General features: G+C 35.6%; 2 protein-coding genes across 4 annotated transcripts in view; both read right to left on the bottom strand.

Annotated features, from left to right (window-relative positions):
• Positions 1–24,993, bottom strand: part of slc25a22b (solute carrier family 25 member 22b) — a 473,977-nt gene that overhangs the window by 260,297 nt on the left and 188,687 nt on the right. The window lies entirely within an intron of this gene.
• The window catches only part of syt7b (synaptotagmin VIIb), a 295,403-nt gene that overhangs the window by 146,067 nt on the left and 124,343 nt on the right, over positions 1–24,993 (bottom strand). For all 3 annotated transcript variants that reach the window (XM_068222145.2, XM_068222146.2, NM_001245957.1), the window contains 2 exon segments: positions 20,715–20,818; positions 2,888–2,979 (listed from right to left, as the gene is read on the bottom strand). In XM_068222145.2, the coding sequence (XP_068078246.1) occupies positions 2,888–2,979; positions 20,715–20,818 (196 nt within the window).

Here is a 24,993-nt window from a genome sequence, read left to right as displayed (position 1 = left end):
ACTCAGTAGTCAGTGTCTAATTACCACACTGGGCCAATATTGCAAATCTGCAACATCCCAAAACGCCTTGCATGTGAAGGTCTCTCTCTAAAAAAAAGTCAGGATTCTATTGTACTACCCCATATGATAACTTTTCCCAAATATCAGATTTTTCCTGTTTCTAAAAATTATTTTGAGCCTGAGAGGGTTAATATTTACATATTTAAAATTGCACACATTCATTGCACTCTGTTGCCCTAATTCATCTTGAATTGTACACATCCACACATCCATATATACATTTGTAATTAAGTTTATCTATCTGCAAACTTCTGATTATTAATAGCAACCTGTACATATATTCATCTATTGTAAATTCCTGTTCAAAGCTACTACAACATGTATATAATGTTCACAGTACATCCATCAGTAAATATCACCAATAGTTTTTCGATAACTGCTCTTTATAACTTATGCCTTCATCTTGCACTTGCTTCTATTGCACTGCTGGTTAGACCTAAACTGCATTCTGTTTCCTGGTACTTGAACATGTGTTATGACAAAGTTGAATCTAATATAATCTAATTTAATTATCTGTTCCAACTGTGATGTATATACATGTTAATCATTTAAATCTTTTTAAAAACAGACCATGTTTGTGATGCCCCATTCACACTTTTGTAGCTGCCTGTCTCTCTTGGGTGCGTTTTCGAAAACCATCGTTAGCCATCTAAAGTCACAAGTTTCATTTTTACGAACATAGATTTGCCCTTTCCCAAATCTGTCGTTCCAATAAACATTCGCAATCTGCGTTGCAACCTTGTATGCTTACAACAGCACCTCTGGACCTCAGGAATATAGTTCCTGGCTCAGCTGTGTCCTATTCCCCGTTATCCCCCCATGCCCTATTTGTTTAGAACATTCTAACATTATAAAATTAAAAAATTATTACAATTATATCATTATTACAATTATAAAATTATGAAAAAGAAATGCATTAAGGTCATCTCTCTTGGGTATAATCTGCTTTCAAAGTACTTTTACAGTGCAGTTTTAGCGATTTTCATGTTTACAATTGTGCACCCTTCGCAGTGCACTTTAAAAACATTGATGTCATCTTGAACACAGCTGTAGCTCATGACGAAAGCTATGACCTATTATTTAAAAGTGGAATTTACATCCCCAAAGCTTGTAAAAACAAAATATGTAGCATACCTTAATGCTTTTAATTTATAGTAGGTCATTTATTAAGTATCTGTACTGTATATGACATGGGCCTGCTGGTTAGAACATTTCTGCAAATGTTTACATGTGTCAAATTGTATAACTAGACTTTTCAAAAAATAAATAAACAATATACTACTTAATAAAAAAATAAATAAATAATAATAATAATCATCATCATCATCATCATCCTCATCTTTAATATTATTATTATTAAAATATTATTATTATTATTATTATTATTATTATTAAAAATGCCTCATTATTTATTTATTTATTTATTTATTTATTTATTTATATGATTTAAATATGATTTTAGAATACATGTTAGTGATTTTATGTTTTAGAATAGGATATGTCATATTCTCAATAATATTTGTAAAGGAAACATTGGCTCTATGTGCATATATTTACATATTTTACGCATATTTCAATTAATTTGGAAAACGAGTGCATGTTTAGCAAAACTAATATTGGATTTTTTTTTAAATGCATGTGCATGTAAAACAATATAATTTTCACAAAGAGATTATGGGGTTCTTTTCTAAAGTAGTTCTTACTCCACCCCGTTTAGAGCATCATTATGAGCGTTATACGTCATAACTAACATGGTTCAAACGATGGATCTGCGACAGATAAACTATGGGTTTTAGGAAACACTCGTCAGTACATTGTTCTTTTCCCAAATGATGCATCGTACTATGATAATTCAACCGCAAGTTGTGTTGTTGTTTGGGAAGCACACTACTGGGTAGTGATTGGCTGCAAACGCCGGTCTGTGTAGGTCTACAGCACTGAGAATACAACCGGCCTCTGCAGGAGCTGAGAGTGGATCATGTCAGCTCTACTGCTGCTGTTATTAGCTGTTGCTCAAGAAAGTCGCTCATCATTTGCATAAAGTTGAAGGATTCTCAACTTTGTTGTGTCACCCGACACTGCCACCTGATCACCAACGGTTACTGAAGGTCGCTGGAAGTCGCTCACTCTCAGTTGTAATGAATGGTCATATGTTCCTTTGCCGCTGCAAGTCGCTTGTAGATTGAATGAGGCTTATTAAAGACAAATCGCTATGTAATTCTTAACTGCAACAATTTCCCCAGCTGCAAAGTGTCAGTAAATGCTAATGTGTTTATGTTTGTGTGTACTGCAAACGCCATTTGTGTGTGACTCATCATTTCAGTAAGGCTTGATTAAACCCCACCACAAATACATTAATTAAACTTACTTGGTATTTTTGACTAATGAGCTGTATTTAAGCTATATCTGTGTCTGTCTCTTATCACTGAGGGCTGTTTATCTGACGTAATGCATGATGAAAACCAGACATGCACGTGGGAGCAGTGGGCAGGGCGGCTCATTTGCATTTAAAGCCACAGAAATAGCTGCAATGTATTCAGACAACAAAATGGTTAGATTCTGGAGGCTATAATAAATAATCTGATGGGTATTTTGCGCTGAAACTTTACAGACACATTTTGGAGACACCAAAGGCTTATCTTACATCTTGTAAAAGGGGTTAAATAAGGGCCCTTTAAGGTCAATATTATTATCCCCCTTAAGCAATATGTTTTTCGACTGTCTACAGAACAAACCATTGTTATACAATGACTTCCCTATCCAACTTATTGGATCCACACACACACTCTTACACACATACAAATGCAGCTTCCAGCTCTGCACTTACTTGATGGCTTTATTTTCTCCTCGCCCTCTTCCGGACACTGAAACCGAGTCCGGGGTTCCTGCGGTCTCCACCCCAGGCTTATTCCTCATCCCCTTCAGAAAGAGAGAGAGAGAGAGAGAGAGAGAGAGAGAGGAAAAACAAAGTAATGTAAGAGAACAACACAAAACATTTATGGAAGATGTAAGATTGCCTGATATCATTTGGCCAGCTTCATTTGAGCCAATTCAGTGCAACTGCTGCAAGTCACAGGATTTAATTAATCAGCAGTGCCAGAGAGATGAGCGGATAGAGCTAATGCACACCATCAGCAGCCAAAGAGAGCTTTCACACTGATATTAATGACAAGTCTGACACCCGCGGGCTGTTTACACACTGCAGAAGCTGCTTGATGGATTGGAAGGCATGAGATGTGCTTTGGAGATGTGGAGAAGAGACGGTCAGCTTGCACTCATGTGGGAATGCAGTGAGCTGGATCAGTAAAAACATCAGTGGATGCTCATGTCAATGAGTGCTGCAGGAGTTCACATTTTATTCACTTTCAAGAAAATCTTGTGGTGGCAAACAGTAATGCAGTATTTCTTTTTACTTTGTTGCTTTACTGCATTTTATTTTGTGAAACATTTTATTTACTACATTCGAGAGCATAATACTGCACTTTTTACACTACTAGATTAAAAAAATGAACTAAGACATGTTGCTCCATGTTTTTTTGAATGAAAGATATCAACACTTGCTTTAGGATGCAATATCAGTGTACAAAATCTGAGCAAATTTACATATTTGGCCACTTTATTAGGTACACCTTACTAGTACCTGTTTGGACCCACATTTGCCTTCAGAACTGCCTTAATCCTTTGTGGCATAGATTCAACAAGGTACTGGAAATATTCCTGATTTTGCTCTATATTGACATGATAGCATCACGCAGTTCCTGCAGACTTGTCGGCTGCACATCCATGATGCGAATCTCCAGTTTCAACACATACCAAAAGTGCTCTATTAGATTGAGTTTTGGTGACTGTGGAGGACATTAAAATACAGTGAACTCATTGTCATGTTCAATAAACCAGTCTGAGATGATTCGCGCTTTAGGACATGGTGCATTATCTTGCTGGAAATAGCCATCAGAAAATGAGTACACTGTGGTCAAAAAGGGATGGACATGGCCAGCAACAATATCAGGTAGGCTGTGGCGTTGACACGATACTCAATTGGTACTAATAAGCCCAAAGTGTGCCAAGAAAATATCCCCCACACAATTACACCACCACCACCAGCCTGAACCGCTGATACAAGGCATAATGGATCCATGCTTTCATGTTGTTGATGCCAAATTCTGACCCTACAATCTAAATGTCGCAGCAGAAATCGAATCTTTAAATCTTCTGTTGTCCAATTTTGGTGAGCCTGTGCCAATTGTAGCCTCAGTTTCCTGTTCTTAGCTGACAGGAGTAGCACCCGGTATTGTCTTCTGCTGGTGTAGCCCATCCGCCTCATGGTTGAACGTGTTGTGCGTTCAAAGATGCTCTTCTGCATACCTCGGGTGTAACGGGTGGTTATTTGAGTTACTGTTGCCTTTCTATCAGAAGTCTGGCTATTCTCCTCTGACCTCTGGCATCAACAAGGCATTTGCGGTCACAGAACTGCCGCTCACTGGATATTTTCTCTTTTTCAGACCATTCTCTGTAAACCCTAGAGATGGTTGTGCATGAAAATCCCAGTAGATCAGCAGTTTCTGAAATACTCAGACCAGCCCGCTTTGAGCTGCAGCAGATCGTCTTGATCATGTCTACATGGCGTTCCTAATAGAGTTGCCAGTGAGTGTATACGTAACCTAATATGTTTGACATAAAAAATAAATAAATCATTTTTCACTTGTACAATGCATTCTTGGATATTCCAACACAATCTCACGGTAATTCATAACTTTTTCATTTAGTGGCTAATTCGTATGAATTCGTACGATCTAATTCGTACAATTTAGTACGATTTGCTTATCCCCCAATGACGGTTGGGGTAAGGGGTGGGGTCAGGTGCCACACCTCCTTTTTAAAATCGTACCATTTCATACGACTGAACTCGTACAAATTCGTACGAATTAGCCACTAAACTGGCAAAATGTAAAATACTTACGTTTTCTCATGAGATCAGGCTGGATATTCCCACAAATAAACCTGTGGAATTTATCAGTTCACTTTATGTGGGTTTTATGGTCCAGTTTCAAATTTATTGTCCAGTTAGATTTTTACATACACAGGGGGCTACAATCACACACTATATATAATACCCCCAAATAACAAAAAAAGCTAAAATCTGAATCTAGCAAACACGCATTCAGACAAAGTGGCACAGGCACAATTAGCCATAAAGCACTCAAGACTTCAGGAAGCACTCATATGCATCAACAACACACCATATACGCAACAAACAGTCTCGCTGTTGGCAGACAACTGAGACAACTCTACTGATCGATGCAAGCAATTACATAAAGGCTAATTACATCATTTCCTGTCTGTCAAAAAGCTTGAGCATCTCTCGATTGGCCAATCCATCTGGAAGTGATTCTGCAGGTGGAGTATTCATTACAAAGTCCTCTGAAAGCCATCAGCCGCCAGCAGTGGTGTAAGAGATGATAAACGATCCGAACGGGAGGAAGAAAGAGTAACGTCTTGGCCTGGGCACAGCGATAGCCTGCCAGTTTCCAGCATTTAAATGACACCGCCTGCCAACATGCAATGGCTCCTCTGCCACCATCCTTCTAGCAGCGTAATGAATGGTAACAAAAAGAAAAGGAAGCGAAACAAGTGTGTTTGTACACAGGTACAAACATCCTGAGACTTGAAATGCAAGCTCGCTCATTTGCATAACGAGACATTGGCTGGAATTGGAATGTGTGGCTGAAGAAGTAGCTGAAGGCGGATCCACTCTGCTTTGACTGAACTTTTGGAATTTCTCATTTATTTGATCCTAATGAGCTGAAGGATCTGTTAGGTTTGTATTCAGTGAGCATATCTGTAATGTATTGAGGTTCTAGGCCATTTAGTGATTTATAGACAAATAATAATCAATATTCTGAATGTAACTGGGAACCAGTGTAAAGACCTGAGGACAGGTGTGATGTGCTCTGATTTTCTGGTTCTGGTCAGAATCCTGGCCGCAAAGCTCTAGATGAGCTGAAACTGTCTGACTGTTTTTTTGGGGGGAAGGCCAGTGAGAAGGCCGTTACAGTAATCCACCCTTCTGCTGATAAAAGCATTAACAAGTTTCTTCAAGTCCTCACTGGAAACAAAGCCAAGGGGTTCAAAAATCACAACACTTGATTTGGTTTTGCCTGTTTTTTGTTAACTTTTATAATACAATATAATACAATACAATATTACTTTTGTAATATTTGTTATATATGTATATTGTTATTAGTATTATTATTATTGTTATTATTATTGTAATTATTATTATTTATTCATTTATTTATTTATTTTCTGTTGGCTTACAAGGTTTAGTTCCTTTATTCGTCAAGGGTCACCACAGCAGAATGAACAGTCAACTTATTCAGCAAATTTTTACCACAGTAGATACCCTTCCAGCTGCAACCCAGTACTGGGAAACACCCAGTACCTGCGCATGGATGATGGATAGACGGACAGACAAATGGATGGACGGACCGATGAAATAATTGATATAACAATAGATGGATGGATGGATGGATGGATGGATGGATGGATGGATGGATGGATGGATAAAAAATGTATATACGTATCAATGGATAGATGGAATGATGGACAAAGGGATGGAAAGAATAATTGATATTAAGATGAATGGATGGATGGATAAAATATTTAATATAACGATGGATGAATGGAATAATTGATATCGCAATGGACGGATGAATGAAATAACTGATATAATAATGGATGGATGGATGGATGGACAGATGAATGGATGAACAGAAGGATGGATGGATGGAATAATCAAAATATAACAATAGGTGGATAAAATAATTGATATAGTGATGGATGGATGGTTGGATGGATGGATGGATGGATAGAATAATTTTTTATAATGATGGATGGATGGATGAAGAGATGGATGGACAGATGGATGGATGGATGGATGGAATAACCGATATAAAAATGGATGGATAATATAATTAATATAGTGATGGATGAATAGAATAATTTATACAAAGATGGATGGATGGATGAACAGATGGATGGATGGATGGAAAAACCGATATAAAAATGGATGGATAAAATAATTAATATAGTGATGGATGGATAGAATAATTTATATAAATATGGATAGATGGAAGGAATAACTGCTGTAAAATGCATGGATGGAATAATTTATCTAATTTTGGATAAATTAATGAATGGATGATGGATGGACGGAAAAATGAAATATATGGTAAATAAACAATTGTATATTATTATTTTATAATACATTAAATATAAATGGGTCGGTGGGTAGTGCTGTCGCCTCACAGCAGTGCTCTGGTTTCCCCCACAGTCCAAAGACATGCACTATAGATGAATTTTGTAGGCTAAATTGTCCATAGAGTATGTGTGTGAATGAAAGTGTATGGTGTTTCGCAGTGATAAGTTGCAACAGGAAGCCGCTGCGTAAAACAAATACTTGATAAGTTCATTCCGCTGTGGTGACCCCTGATGAATAAACGGACTAAGCCAAAAAGAAAATGAAGGAATGAATGTAAATGTTATGATTTATTCCTGGACATTCACCATTCATTTTGTATAACACACTAACAGAAATTGTCTTAATTTTTGACCATATATATATATATATTATTTTATTAATTTTTTTTTTGTATACTACAATGTTTAATTAAAATCATGCAAAACTATGTAATACATCCACGAGAGGGTGTAACTCACTAAAACTGCCTTGGGACGACCTTTTAAAAAGTGAAAAGTTCATACATTACTGGAAACTGCTTTCTATATAGTTCAGTCAGTCTGAGGTCAATTTACACAGAGAACATACAATTAAAATTACTGCAGAATAACTTGCCTCATGCATCTCAGCCTGCTCATTAACACTGGGTCAAATTCACACACCGTGATTCTGCTTTAACATTAAAATAGATACTGTGCTGAAAGAGACTGGAAACTGAATCAAAGTCAGCTGGATGGACAAATTAAAGGAGGGATGGAACAATGGATGGATGAGTGGATGGCAGAGAGACAGATGATTGGATAGATTTTGGATGGATGGATGGATGAATAAATGGATGGAATCATAGCAATAAAGATGGATGAATGGAGGGATGAAGCAATAGATAAACAGATGGATGGAGGGAAGGATGTTCGCTGGCTTCCCAGCATCCTCTATTAACAGACTTCAGCTAGTACTTAATGCTGCTGCCAAAGTTCTTACCAGGTCTAGAAAATATGATCATATCAATCCAATTTTATCCTCCTTACACAGGCTGCCTGTTTCATATGGATTTTAAAATATTGCAAACAAATGAAGTAATTAGATTAATGGTAATCCATTTGTGTATCGTCCAAAACCCACAAAAAAATGTAAGTACAAACCAATAAGATCTCATATCTCTTGCCTTTCAAATGAAACCTAGATCTCTGAAATGTATGCAGTACACTATTAGGCATGGACAAGAAGTGAAGGGAAAGACATAAAATCAAGGGAAAATAGCAAAGGCAGAGTAGGGGTGGCTTTTCAAACAGAATTTACAATCACAAAAAGAAAGGCGAATGAGCACAGGGAAACATGACATCATCGACTGATAAAGCAAACGAGAGAGAGAGAGAGAGAGAGAGAGAGAGAGAGAGAGAGAGAGAGAGAGAGAGAGAGAGAGAGAGAGAGGGAGAGAGAGAGAGATATTTCAGTTTTTTCACAGGTGGTCTCTTGGTGGTTCGTCACTGTCTGTCACTGAGAAGAGCTCAGTCCTCACATATCTCCAACTTCTCCTGCAGCTCATCATGCAAACTAACCTCCAAGGAAAGAAAAGCCATGGCATGTTAAAAGATGCATAAAACGCATTCCTGAATACATAATACATGAAACATATGATAGACAGAACAACTGACTGAAAGACTGACTGACTGACTGACTGACTGATTGATTGATTGATTGATCTAAAGATATATGTATGCATGGACACGTGGATGGATGGAGGTATCGACGGATAGACGGATGGATGGATAGATGGATGGATGGAAGGATGGATGGATGGATGATGTATAATAAAATAATAAAATAGAGAATAATAAGAGAATAATAAATGGATCAATGGATTAAATATTAAAGATGAATAGATGGATGGAATAATAAAAACAAAGATGGATGAACAGATAGACAGATTAACAAAAAATGGATGGATGGATGGATGGATGGATGGATGGATGGATGGATGGATGGATGGATAAATGGATGGAGAGAATAATAAAAAATAAAGATGGATGTATAAATAAAATAACTAAAGATGGGTGGATGGATGGATAAATGGATGGAGAGAATAATAAAAAAGATGGATGTATGGATAGACAGAATAACAAAGATGGATAGACATAATAACAACGATGGATGGATAGACAGACAGAATGACAAAATGGATGGGTGGATGGATGGATAGATGGATGTAGAGAAAAATAAAAACAAAAATGGATGAATGGATACACAGAACAACAACGATGGATGGATGGATAGATGGATAGAATACGAAAAACGAAAGTGGATGAATGGATAGACAGAATAACAATAATGGATTGATGGATGGATGAATAGATGAATAGATATATGGATGGAGAGAATAATAAAAATAATAATGGATGTATGGATAGACAGAATAGCAAAGATGGATAGACAGAATAACAATGATGGATGGATGGAGAGATGGATGAAGAGAACAATAAAAACAAAAATGGATGGATGAATGGATGGACAGAATAACAAAGATGGATGGATGGATGGATGGATAGACGGAGAGTATAATAAAAATAAAGATGGATGTATGGATAGACAGAATAACAACGATGGATGGATAGATGGATGAAAAGATAGACAGAATCAAGATGGATAGATGGAGGATGATAGAATAATAAATGGATAGAGGGATGGATAGACAGAATAACAAAGATGGATGGATGGATGGATGGATGGATAGACGGATGTAGAGAATAATAAAAATAAAAGATGGATGTATGGATAGAAAGAATAACAAAGATGGATGAATAGATGGACAGAATAACATAAAATGGGTGGATGAAACAATAGATAAATCAGTAAATGGATAAACAAATAAAGAGAAAGACGGAAAGATAAACAATGATAAATGGATGAATAGAAAGGTAAAAATAAGAATAGAATGATGGGTATAATGATGGTTAGAATACATGAAGGATGGATGGACAGATGGATGGATTGACAGAATAACACATAACGATGGATGGATAAAACAATACATAAATTGGTTGGATGGATGAACGATGGAACAATGGAAAGATGGATGGACAGACAAAAAGTTCAGAGGAGTAATGGATGGATGAATGGGTGGTAGGACAAAATAACACAAAGATGGATGGATGAAACCATAGATATATTTTAGTGGACGGCTGGACAAAGAGACAGATGGATAATGAATGAATGAAAAAAAAAGGTAGAAATAAGAATGGATGGATGGGTATAGTTATAGATGGTAAAAATACATAAAGATGGATGGATGGACTGATGGAACAGAAGTTAGGATGAACAATGCTGACAGATGAAACAATGCAATGATGGATGGACAGACAAAAAGTTCAGACAGTATATGGATGGATGGGTGCATGGATGAATGAATGCTGGATAAATGCATGGATGGAAAGAAAGAAAGAAAGAAAGAAAGAAAGAAAGAAAGAAAGAAAGAAAGAAAGAAAGAAAGAAAGAAAGAAAGAAAGAAAGAAAGAAAGAAAGAAAGAAAGAAAGAAAGAAAGAAAGAAAGAAAGAAAGAAAGAAAGAAAAACAGATATATTTATGAATGATGGTCACAGATGGATAAACAGACAAAGAAGATGGATGGATGGATGGATGGATGGATGGAAGGATGGATGGATGGAAGGAAGGATGAATGGATGGATGGATGGATGGAAGGATGAATGGATGGATGGATGGATGGATGGATGGATGGATGGACAGTTGGCTGGATGGCTGAATGGAACAGAAATAAGGATGTACACTGGTGACAGATGGAACAATGCAAGGATAGATGGACAAAGTTTAGACAGATGGATGGAGGGATGGATAGATGGATGGATGGATGGATGGATAGATGGATAGATGGATAAGAAATAAGGATGAACAATGGTGACAGATGTAACAATGCAAGGATGGGTGGACAGACAAAGTTCAGACAATAGATGGATGGATGAATGGATGAAAACAACACTGAAATAAGCACAATTTGAAATATGAATGTAGACATGGATGTGATAAATAAAAAAGACAATCAATAAAAACAAACAGACCTTTTTTTTACAAAATGAAAGAGCTACATTTGCCAAAGAGTAGAATCACTTCATCAGATCTAAGAAATCAACTTCATCTTCAGCCAACTTTTGATTCACATGACATATATACAGTACATCTGAAGCGTGCAGATCTCTCATCTCTTTCTCTCTTTCAAGTAAAGCTTCATCTTCTCAAGATTCCCTCAATTTGAAAGTTAGACGAGATGGAGAAAGAGAGAGAGAGAGAGAGAGTCTGCATCCTGACCTGAAAGCGTCCAGCACAGTCAAATCTATTTGGGAGGAGAAGGAGAATGTGCGCAGTCTGGCGGCGCGTGGGGTGTTTGTGAGCAAAAAAACATATGAATCATTAGTGAGCCCTGCGGCGTGCCAGTATGAGGTATGAGAATCAGAAAGGCCAGGAGACTCTCGCTGTGCAGCCTTACATAACACATTCTGCCTTACTCACTCATTAAAGATCTGTTGTTCTGCTGAGGATGATCAAAAGACTGACCGCAGACTCTAGATGCGTCCCAAATTGCATACTTATGTACTAATCCATTTTTGTGGTATACTGAAAACTCTAAAAAGAGTAAGTGCACTTGGATGATGCACTTATTCAACTGATAAACAGTGAAGTGAAGTCACACACACTCGAAACTGGTCCACTTTGACTCAGCGCACACACAAGTGTTTAACCCAAAATAGACCAGTCTGCCAGATGAAGAATCAATCGACATAATGCTTCATTTATACACTACCTTACAGAAGTCTTGTGGTTGACCCCAGTTTAAGAGCAACACAGAACTTGACTTTTAGTTGATCATTTGGAAAAATTTGTCTGATTAATCATTTGTTGAGCTGCATCCCAAACATCACAAATACTGCAGAAGACCTATTGGAACCCTAGATACTCACTGAAATCAGTCAAGTTCGGTGAAGGAAACATCATGGTTTGGGGTTACATTCAGTATGTGGAGTGCGAGAGATCTGCAGAGTGGACGGCAACATCAACAGCCTGAGGTATCAAGACATTGGTACTGCCTATTACATTACAAACCACAGGAGAGGGCAAATACTTCAGCAGGATAGCGCTCCCTCTTATACTTCAGCCTTCACATCAAAGCTCCTGATAGCAAAGAAGGTCAAGGTGCTCCAGGATTGGCAAGCCCAGTCACCAGCTATGAACATTATTGAGCATGTCTAGGGTAAGATGAATGATGAGGCATTAAAGATGAATCCAAAGAATCTTGATGAACTCTGGGACTCCTGCAAGAACTCTTTCTTTGCCATTCCTGATGACTGTACTAATAAGTGATTTGAGTCATTGCAGAGATGTATGGATGCAGTCCTCCAAGCTCATGAGAGTCAGACACAATATGAACTCTTTTTCCACTGCACAATGACTTTATATTCTATACTGTACATTATTTCTGTTCAGTGACAAGACTTTTGTCTAAGCAAAGACAGACCTTACTGTCCTAATTAAAGCATTAAAAATCAAGGCATGATCATATTTTATTTTGGTAAAATAAGTTTAATCTAGAGGCCTTTGCCTTTCATATAAGCCCCTTCTGATGTCAAATGATCAACTAGAAGTCAAGTTATTATTTGTTTCCTCTAAAAAATGCATAGGCGACAAGACTTTTGTCAGGTAGTGTATTTATAGGTGTATTAACCTGATTGGTTAAAACACAGTTACATTTCTAAGTGTGTGTGTGTGTGTGTGTGTGTGTGTGTGTGTGTGTGTGTGTGTGTGTGTGTGTGTGTGTGTGTAAAATTTCGAACAATCTTTTCCAATTTTTATTTAGTCATCAAAAATACAAAAGTCAGACAGTCACTAGGCTATTCAAAGTTGACCCTAGTCCTGAGAAAATTATCCACAATAAAGAAGAATGAATAGAACAAGCACACACAATGTACAACTTGTTTCATACTCAAGGCTGTTTCTTGTTCTCTCAGACGTCTTATCAAAACCGATTTAAACTAGTACAATCAGCATCCAAACTGGCAGATTTCTACTACACAGAAAGTCTATCTTGCATAAAAAGGAATTTACCTAAAATGAATTAACACATGTGTGGCATGGTGGCTCAGCGGTTAGCACTGTTGCCTCACAGTAAAAAGTTCACAGGTTCAATTCAATTCAATTCACCTTTATTTCTATAGTGCTTTTACAATGTAGTTTGTGTCAAAGCAGCTTTACATAAATGATCATAGTAAATTGGTTTGAATCTCATGTTCTTCCAGTGTTGGTGTGGGTTTCCTCCGGGCCCTCTGGTTTCCCCCACAGTCTAAAGACATGCGCTACAAGTGAATTGGAAGAATAAATGAATGTGTTTCCCAGTACTGGGTTGTGGCTGAAAGGGCATCCGCTGCAAAAAATATATGCCGAAATAGTTGGCGGTTCACTACGCTGTGGCGACCCCTCATGAATAAGGAACTAAGATGAAGGAAAAAGAATAAATGAATAAATTAACAGATGAACTGGCATGTGAGAAGGGAGACCACACACACACACACACACACACACACACACACACACACACACACACACACACACACACACACACACACACACACACACACACACACACACACACACACACACACACACACACACACACACACACAAACACACACAAACACAGTGAGCATATACCCCAGAGTAGTCGGCAGATATTGCTTCCAGCACCAAAGGAGAAAACATGGGTTCAGGTGCCTTGCTCAAGGTCTGGTTTCATTATCACTCCATCTTTAATTTGTGCCGAGCCCGTGAATCGAACCTGCAACCTTTAAATTACAAGTCCAATTCCCTAACCAACTGGCCTCAATTGCCCCCATAGAGACGCCTAATGTGGAATGTTGAACACTTCATGCACTCAACGGTTACAGATTTGCAGACATAGAGCTATATCAGCACTAAAGTTGGATTATTTTGGATTGTGCAACCAAAATTCAAAGTGATAATGCAGCCTCTCTATGGTGACCGCGGTTGTGGAAATGACAGCTATTATTTGGTAGTTTGGTCTTTTATTTCAGTATTTGGCAGCTGTTAAATGTTGACTCGTTGACTGAGTTTGAATTTCTGGTTGATAAAAAAAACAATGAAGTGTTCCATTTGGAAAGACACTAAACTCATCCACTGCATGGCTGAGTACATAAGTGCATAGTGTACAGTGTGTCAAATAGAATGCAACCTTTTTTAACAGACACTTTTTAAATTTAATTTAATTTAATTTTATTTAATTTTTTTGGCTTAGTCCCTTTATTAATCTTTATTAAACCGGCAACTTATCCAGCACGTTTTTACGCAGCGGATGCCCTTCCAGCTGCAACCCATCTCTGGGAAACATCCACACATACTCGCTCACACTCATACACTATTGACAATTTAGCTTACCCAATTCACCTGTACCGCATGTCTTTGGACTGTGGGGAAAACCAGAGCACCCGGAGTAAACCCACGCGAACGCAGGGAGAACATGCAAACTCCACAGAGAAACACCAGTTGACCCAGCCGAGGCTCAAACCAGTGACCTTTTTGCTGTGAGGCGACAGCACTACCTACTGCGCCACTGCGTCGTCCTTAATTTAATTTTATTTAAAGTAACTAACAAAATAACTAACTAACTAAATAGATAAATGTTGCAAAATAAAACGGATCTATTAATTTAATAATAAAATAATATGGGTTAATAGCAAATATAAAATGACAAACTAAAAACTAAAATAAAAATATGAAAATAAAATTATTAAAAAAATATAAATCATTCCATAAGCAATACAAAAACTTCACATTAAAAATCAGAAACATTTATATATAAAAATTTTTTTACAACTGTAATGTTAAAATAATATTTAATTGATTTAATTTTATTTATAAAATAATAAAAATAATATATATAATAGTATACTACTACTACTACTACTACTACTACTACTAATAATAATAATAATAATAAAACTGATCTATTGATTTTATAATAGAATAATATGGGTTAATGGTAAATATATTTTTTAAAATTTACAAATAATTGCACCAGGTACTAGAAATATTAAAACAATAATTTGAAATAAATTAGAAAAAAAATAAATATAAAAAAATAAAGAGGTTAAAAAGAAATACTACAATAAATGTGACTAAAATAAAAATGTGAAAAAAGGAATTCTATAAACAGACACATTTTTCCTGATTTATTTATATTTCATCATAATTAATTATTTGTTATTGTAATGTTAAAAGAGCACAGCACGATGGCTCAGTGATTAGCAAGAAGGTCTCAGCAAGAAGGTCGCTGGTTCGAGTCCCGGCTGGGTCAGCAAGCATTTCTCCAGTTTCCCCCACAGTCCAAACACATGCGATATAGGTGAATTAAATAAACTAAATTGACCCTAAGGACGACGCAGTGGCGCAGTAGGTAGTGCTGTCGCCACACAGCAAGTTCACTGGTTCGAGCCTTGGCTGAGTCAGTTGGCATTTCTGTGTGGAGTTTGCATGTTCTCCCTGCGTTCGCGTGGGTTTCCTCCAGGTGCTCTGGTTTCCTTCACAGTCCAAACAGGTGAATTAGGTAGGCTAAATTGTCCGTAATGTATGAGTGTGAATGAGTGTGTGTATGTTTCGAAGAGATGGGTTGCGGCTGGAAGGGTATCTGCTGCGTAAAAACATGCTGGATGAGTTGGCGGTTCATTCCGCTGTGGCGACCCCGAATTAATAAAGGGACTAAGGAGAAAAGAATAAATGAATGAATGAATGAAGTTGGCCCTAGTGTATGAGTGTGAATGAGTGTGTTTAGGTGTTTCCCAACACTGGGTTGAGGCTGTGTAAAACATATGCTGGATAAGTTGGTGGTTCATTCCACTGTGGCGTCCCCTGATGAATAAAGCGACTAAACCAAATGAATGTAATGTAAAAAAAAAGCTTAATGCCAAAAAGAAGACAAAAGATAAGCAAAAATGGCACAAAATCATGACAAATGCCGTGGTTGAATAAATGGAGAAGAGGCTTTGTAATCCCTCGTTGTAATAACAGTAAGACGGTTGATGCCTGCAGGACGGCACATGGTGGGGAAGCCATTACTGAGTGTAATTAAAGCCTGAGATCTCTTTTTTAGCCGCCCTGCAGTCTTTCCGTCTGCCTCACACTCCTCGTGTTCCCGTTTTCCGTCTGGCCCTCGCTGACCGACTCAAACCACAGACCACTAAACAAACACCTCCTCATTCAGCTGCTCTTCTAGGCAAAAAACACCAAGTGACACATTAAACGTGTTAAAGGTAATTAATTTTGAATAATAGCGGATTCGTTTATTTTGGGAAGAGGGGGATTCAATTAAACGCAGCACAGGTGATTAATTCCATTTATCAACTGGCTATTAATCAGAAAGCGGGTCTGTAATCACATCACCAGTTTATATAGAAATCATTTAGCCCAATTATTCATTTTCACTAAATATGTGCTCTGTCTGCCCATCCATCCATCCACCTTACTACGTATTCTTTCAATCTATCCATTCATCCATCCATTCATGCTTCCATCTTTCTATTTATTATTCTGACAATCCATCCATCATCCATCTTTCTATTTATTATTCTGTACATCCATCCATCCATTCATCCACCCTCGTATCTAAATATCCATCCATTTATCCCTCCATGTTTCTATTTATTATTTTATCTATCCATCCATCCATCCATCCATCCATCCATCCATCCAGTCATCAACTTATCCATCCATTTTTTTTATTTATCATTCCATCCATCCATCCATTCATTAATCTATCCATCTATCCGTCCATCTTTTTATTTATTATTCTGTTTATCAATCCATCCATGGATCGATGGATGCATCCATCCATCATCCATCCATCTTTATATTTTTAATTCCATCCATCCTTCTTCATATTTATTATTCCACCCTTCCGTCCGTCCATCCATCCATCTTTTTTATTATTATTTCAGTTAATCTGCCTGTCAATCTATCTATTTATCCATCCATCCATGCCTCCATCGTTCTGTTTATTATTCTGTGCATCCATTCATCCATCCACCCCCTTATCTATCTATTCCCCCATCTTTCTATTTATTATTCTGTCCATCCATCCATCCATCCATCCATCCATCTATTATTATATCCACCTGTCCATCCACCTATCCATTTTGCTATTTACTATTCTGTCCATCCATCATCCATCCATCTTTTTTACTATTATGTCAATCCATCTGCCTTTCAATCCATCCATCCATCCATCCATCCATCCATCCATATCATGCCTTCATCTTTCTATGTATTATTCTGTGCATCCATTCATCCATCCACCCCCTTATCTATTTAATAATCTATTTATCCCTCCATCTTTCTATTTATTATTATATCCATCCATCCATCATTCCATCCATCTTTATATTTATTATTCAATCCATCCATTCATTTATATATCTATCCATCCATCCATCCATCCATCCATCCATCCATCCATCCATCCATCCATCCATCCATCCATCCATCCATCTTTCTATTTCTTATTATATCCAATCCATCCATGCACCTATTTATTTTTAAATTTATAATTCTATCCATCCATCCATCCATCCATCCATCCATCTTTTTATTATTGTCAATCAATCTGCCTGTCAATCCATCCATATATTTCTATGTATTATTCTGTGCATCCATTCATCCATCCATCCACCCCCTTATTTAATTCAATTAATTATTTCATTCATCCATTTATCCCTCCATCTTTCTATTTATTATTCTGTCCATCCATCTTCATATTTATTATCCTGTAAATCCATCCACCCCATCCATCCATCCATCCATCCATACATCCTTATTTTTACTATTCCATCCATCCATTCATTTATCTATCCATCTATTCACGGATACATCTATCAACCCATTCATCTTTATTTATAATTCCATTCATCCATCCATTCATCCATCTATCTTTTTTATTGTCAATCCATCTGTCTGTCAATTAATTTATCCATCCATCCATCCATCCATCCATGTCTCTATCTGTCTATCTATCTATCTATCTATCTATCTATCTATCTATCTATCTATCTATCTATCTATCTATCTATCTATCTATCTATCTATCTATCTATCTATCTATCTATCTATCTATCTATCTATCTATCTATCTATCTATCTATCTATCTATCTATCTATCTATCTATCTATCTTCATATTTATTGTTCTGTCAATCTATCCATCCACCCATATGTATCTTTTGTGCTGAATTGCGTTACCTGAGTTGAATGGTAAATGGTTTTGTGCAGATGCTGAGGGTGAAGAAAAAAAAACTTACTGGCTCAACAACTAATTATCCAGACACAAAATAAGATTTACAAGTATTGAGAAGCAATCTGGATGTAAACACAAACGAGGGCACGTCATGAAAACCTCCTTCTCCTCCTCTTCCCCCTCCTCTTGCTGCTACGGCAATGTCAACAACAGCCTTCCATTACGTTTGTAGCTTTTCATCAATTTATTTCCGCGCACAACACCAATTTGTGGAAATGGCAAGGGAAAATAATTAGATGACCCCAAGGCAAATCTCTATTTTCTTCTGTTTTGTATCTCAGTGTCCAATACAGTTATAGAGGATTTGAATTTCAGATTCCATGACATCACCGTTCTGTTCCGAATTCTGACGAGCAGCATTCTAAATGAGTGTGTGTTAAAGGGATAGTTCACCCAAAACTGAAAATTCTGTCATTTATTTCACTTGTTCCAAACATGTTTCTTCTGTTGAACATGAAATAAGATATTTCTAAGAATGTTGGCAACTTGTAGCCATTAACCTTTTTTTTTTAATTATGAATGTCAACAGTCACCGGTTTTCAACATTCTTCAAAATATCAATCTTCTTAAGTGAGTGAGTTAATACTATTTTTGGGTGAACTGTCCTTTTAATTAGTGTATATTTATATTTAGTGTATAAAGTTTTAATAACAAATTTCTAAAAACTAATGTCTATAGTTTTTGCCATGATGACAGTACATAATATTTTACAAGTTATTTTGCAAGGCACAGGTATTCAGCTTAATATGACATTTAAATACTTTATTAGGTTGACTAGACAAGTTAGATTAATTACGCCTTGCAAGAAATGAATAATTCCATAAATGGAGCTAACAATACTGAGCTTATAAAAAATAAAAATAAAATAAAATAAAACAAAACAAAAATAAAACAAAAATTTAATTAAATTAAGCTAAAATTAATTTTATTTAATATAATTTAAAAATAATAAAATAAAAGTAATTTAATTACAGTGTTTTTCCTGTAGCCAGTCAAAATAAATAATTCTATAAAGGGGGCTAATAATATTGACCTTATAAAATAAAAAATATATAAATTCAATTTAATTCAATTCAATAAAAAAATAGTTAAAAATAGATGAATAAATAAATAAAAGTAAAAAATAAAACTCATTTAACTACAGTGTTTTTCCTGTAGCCAGTGATATTAAATATTTCCATAAAGGGAGTTAATATTATTGACTTTATAAATAAAATTAAACAAAATTAAATAAAATTACTTTCAATAAATAAATAAAAGTAAAAAAACTTAAATATATATATATATATATATATATATATATATATATATATATATATATATATATATATATATATATATATATATATATATATATATGAATTGAAATTAAATTAAATTAAAATCTAAAAATGCTGTGGCGTAGCACGTTCGCCTTACAGCAAGAAGGTCGCTGGTTCAACCTCTGCTGTGTCAGTTGGCATTTCTGTGTGGAGTTTGCATGTTCTCCCTGTGATGGCGTGGGTTTTCTCTGGGTGCTCTGGTTTTCTCCACAATTCCAAACACATGCACTATAGGTGAATTGGGTAGGCTAAATTAAATTAATAAAAGTCATTTAACTACAGTGTAAAATAATTCTGTAAAAGAGGCTAATATTGACCTTAAAAATAGAATAAAACTAAACAAAAAATAAAATAAAAACAAAACAAAAAAATTAAAAATAAAAACAAAACTAAACTAAAAAATAAATAAATAAACCTGTTTATATATTATATATTGTATTATATATTCTAGCTAAATTAAATGAAATAGGGATATTATAACAGGAAATATGGAAATATTTGTATCATATTTAACAACACTTTTGATTGATTCATACATTTTCCATGTAATTCCACATTTGGAACGGCATATGTGTTATAGAATGGTTTTATAGACACACACCCACACTTCTAAATCCCATTACCTTCAGTATGGCCGATTGTTTAGGCAGTGATATGCACGAACAGATGTCAGTATTGATTATCACAACTATTTAAGACACTGTAAACATTGTGCAGAAACTGGCCGTACTCACCAGTTTACGTTGGCACCATCCACAGACCCCGCATAACGCCACCAGCCACACAACACACACCGTTAAACCCACTGACACCAGGAACACGCTCAGAGACAAAGAACCTGTGGAGAGACCAGAGCATCGCATTAGAGCGGGAAACACACACACACACACACACACACACACACACGAGGGTGGGATCAACCTGTCAATCATATGTAATCCACCAATAACAAACCACAACATCCAATGAATTCCCAATGGAAAACGTCAAGTCCCGCCTCATATTTGTTCTCATTCAAGAACAAATTTCACAGTGCGGCATTGTTTATCACTTTGATCATTTGGTCTAAAAATGTTAATAAAAATGGTGCTGCCAATGCGTAAAAAGCAACTGCAAGCACAGCACTGTTTTATTCACAAATATCTGTGTTAAATGTAGGAATGCAAAATTATTGGCAGCCCTATGAATTCATATGAGAAAATATTTTTCCCTCTAATTTTTTAAAGGAAGTGTGGTGTTGATAAATGCTTACCAATATTTGCACACACACAACTAGCTTTAAACATAATTAAGACAGGTCATATATATATATATATATATATATATATATATATATATATATATATATATATATATATATATATATATATATACAGTTGAAGTCAGAATTATTAGCCCCATTTGAATTTTTTTCTTCTCTTTTAAATATTTCCCAAATTATGTTTAACAGAGCAAGGAAATTTTCACAGTATGTCTGATAATATTTTTTCTTCTGGATAAAGTCTGATTTTTTATTTTATTTTAGCTAGAATAAAAGCAGTTTTAAATTTTTTAAACACCATTTTAGGGACAAAATTATTAGCCCCTTTAAGCAAATTTTTTTCTCAATTGTCTACAGAACAAACCATCGTTATACAATAACTTGCCTAATTACCCAAACCTGCCTAGTTCGCCTAATTAACCTAGTTAAGCTCTAAATGTCACTTTAAGCTATATAGAAGTGTCTTGAAAAATATCAAGTCAAATATTATTTACTGTCATCATGGCAAAGATAAAATAAATCAGTTATTAGAAATAGGTTTTTAAAACTATTATGCTTAGAAATGTGCTGAAACAATCTTCCCTCCATTAAACAGAAATTTGGGAAAAAAATAAACAGGGGCGCTAATAAGTCAGGGGGGCTAATAATTCTGACTTCAACTGTATACATACATTCCCAGCAGACAAAATGTGGCTTATAGAACTAAGAAATATTGCACTGTTAGAATGTTCTACAGCACAAATTAACAGAGCTAAACCCCAAACAATCAAAGGATGGTCTGATTTTATTGAGAACATTTTATATAATATCTAGATAAACTAAAGTGTACTATATTAGAGATGTACAAAGGTCACTTTTCACCCCGGAGTTTTTTCTTTTCCTGTCTATTGTTTTTGTTTTTTAAAGGGCCATGACACCCCCCACTTTCGGTTAAAGTCAACTTCAGATTTTTTTCAAAAGATGCATGATTAATGGGCGTGGAGCTCAGCGAGCATCGGGCAGGAGTGGGCGTGACCAGCAGGGGAGAACGTGAGCAAACAACTGTTGTTGTCAGTTAGCTCACAAAATGAGACAAACCGTGAGAAGGCGCATGAGTTTATAGTTTACAAAGTTAAAATGCAAAGAAATGAACAGTGATTTAAAGCCCTGCTACATTTGTTATTCGTAATTTCATATACAGACAACCACAATTTATATCATTATAAAGATAAGTGTGTTCATGTAAACACTATAGATGAGGACTTCTCCCTCAATCCCCGTATCCAGCAGACTCAGTGCAGCAGGTCTCCTGACCTGTCTATTTTAACCATTAACCCTGCTGGTAATCTGGAGGATTTAGGCAAACACAGCAGCACAGTGATGTGTCTGAATGTGAACGAACTCCTGATAAAAGACAGCGTCCGCCATTCTCTAATTCTCGTGCTGCTCTCCCGACAAAAATGCTAGCAGCACACACAGCTTTTCTGTGTGATTGGCCCTGACAAGATCGCGGGGGAAAACATGCAACAAACCCCGTGGATGATGGAAACAAACGCATATGAGCCTTCATGAACGGCTAAATACTGTGCCGTGGTTTCTGTGTCTCTCAGCTCGGGCTTGACACTGGCAGGTCTGGCAGGTCTCATGAATAATTAAGCAGCCGGCTCTTCTCATAGGATAAGAAAACTCCGCTATGAATAATAATGAGAAACTGACGCGTCATCATTGCACTTGCAGTACTGCGCTACGTCGCCGATTTTGATCCCGCCCCAAAAATCATTTTAAACCCGGAAGCTGAAATTAGTGGTGTCCTGAACCTTTAATTGTTCAATGTATTTTCATTTAACGCACTACTTGGCTTTTATATAGTCGTTGCTAGCTATGTATGCTGGCTTTGTTCTGCAATAAATAAATAATCGCAAAACAAGTGATTGCTTTAATTTAAAACAAATATTGAGTAAACCTTAAGCCCTAAAAGCAAAAACTTTGCTTAAACCCATTGTAACTTGAAGCAGTTAAGTTGATTTAGGTTCATTTAGTTAAATATTTTAAAGGCAACAGGTTTACTCACTCTTAAGTAAAGTCAACTAATAGTTTAATTGATAAATATACACATGGATTTTCATTGCAGGCTCAAGTTTTCATATACGTTACTATTAAAAAATTTCTAAAAAGTCTTCTTAGAGATTTACCTTGTTAAACTCTGTATAAACTCTTATTTATGCATGCTGTTAGAACCATTTCAAACTTCAAGTGAGTCTTATGTATTCAGTTGTTCAGGCATCTTGATGGTCATACAGTCTGACATTATGACAACTGAGATCATACAATGTGACATGGAGACCTTTTGTTCAGACTGACAAGCTATAATCAAAACACTATTAAAATCACAGAGTTTAAGCCCACTTTTGACCTATCTGAAGAATGTAGAGCAATGTTTAAATCTGTATTTTGTTTTGTTGCATTAATGTATTGGTTGTAATTATTTTATTATTGACCGTGCACTTGGTTTGATAATGTTTGAACTTAATATGAGTCAGGTTAGTGTCTTTTGTAGCACTGTATTTTAAGGTGTCCTTGTTACACATTTGAAATGCATTTAACCACATTTTAACCCTATTTTGTTAGAATGTTGTTAAATACATATGCCGATTTAATAAATGTATATTAAAATAAGTACATGAAATTAAACAATAATTACTAATTTTATAAATTAGTGTTTACACTGTAACATGAGCACTTTAAATTGTGTGCTAATAATATAATCAGAATTAATAATGGTCACGTTTATTATGCTACATGGTTCAGGACAACCAAACAAGTATTTTTATTATACTCTTTTTATTTTTTAAGGTTTTAACTCAGACGAGTGAACAAAGGATTTGTATGAATACTGTATAATGAATAAGGCTTTGTTCTATACTGAAAAATGCAATACTTCTGAAAAAAGCCTATAAATCAGGTAATAAGCCTATAAATCTGTAAAAAAGCCTATACATCTGTGAATAAGCCTATAAATCTGTAAATACATATAAATATGCAAATAAGCCTATTAACTATAACTAAGCCTATACATCCTGTAAATAAGCCTATTAATCAATAAATATGTCTACAAATCAGTAAATAAGACTAGACTTCTGTGAATAAGCCTGTGTAAATAGGTATATAAATATGAAAATAAGCCTAAATAAATTTATAAAAAAGTCTATGAATCTGTAAAAAAGTCTACAAACCTGTAAATATGCCTATAAAAATCTAAATAAGTCTAAACATTTGTAAATGAGTCTAGAACTATGCAACTGAGCCTAAATAATCTGTAAATATGCCTACAAAACCTGTAAATGAGTCTACAAATCGGTAAATATGCATGTAAAATCTGTCAATTAGTCTAGAAATATGCAAATAAGCATAAATAACCTGTAAATAAGCCTATAAATCAGTAAATAAGTCTTTAAATCAGTAAATAAACCTAGACACCTGTACATAAGTCTATGTGCAAATATGTTTATAAATATGCAAATAAGCCTAAACAAAATAGGTCCTCAAACCTGTAAATATATAAAAATCTAAAAAAGTCTAGAAATCTGTGAATAGGCCTAAACATATGTAGATAAGTCTATAAATATGCAAATATGCCTAGATAATCTGTAAAAAGGCTATACATCTGTAAATGAACCTATAATATGCCTATGAATACGTAAATAAGTCTAACATAAGCAAATAGGCCAAAAAAATCTGTAAATAAGCCAGTAATTCTGTAAATTAGTTTATAA

Source organism: Danio rerio, chromosome 7 (assembly GCF_049306965.1).
Source record: "Danio rerio strain Tuebingen ecotype United States chromosome 7, GRCz12tu, whole genome shotgun sequence".
NCBI lineage: Eukaryota > Metazoa > Chordata > Actinopteri > Cypriniformes > Danionidae > Danio > Danio rerio.
Note: the sequence above shows the minus strand (reverse complement) of the source record. Positions and strands in the feature narration are given on the sequence as shown.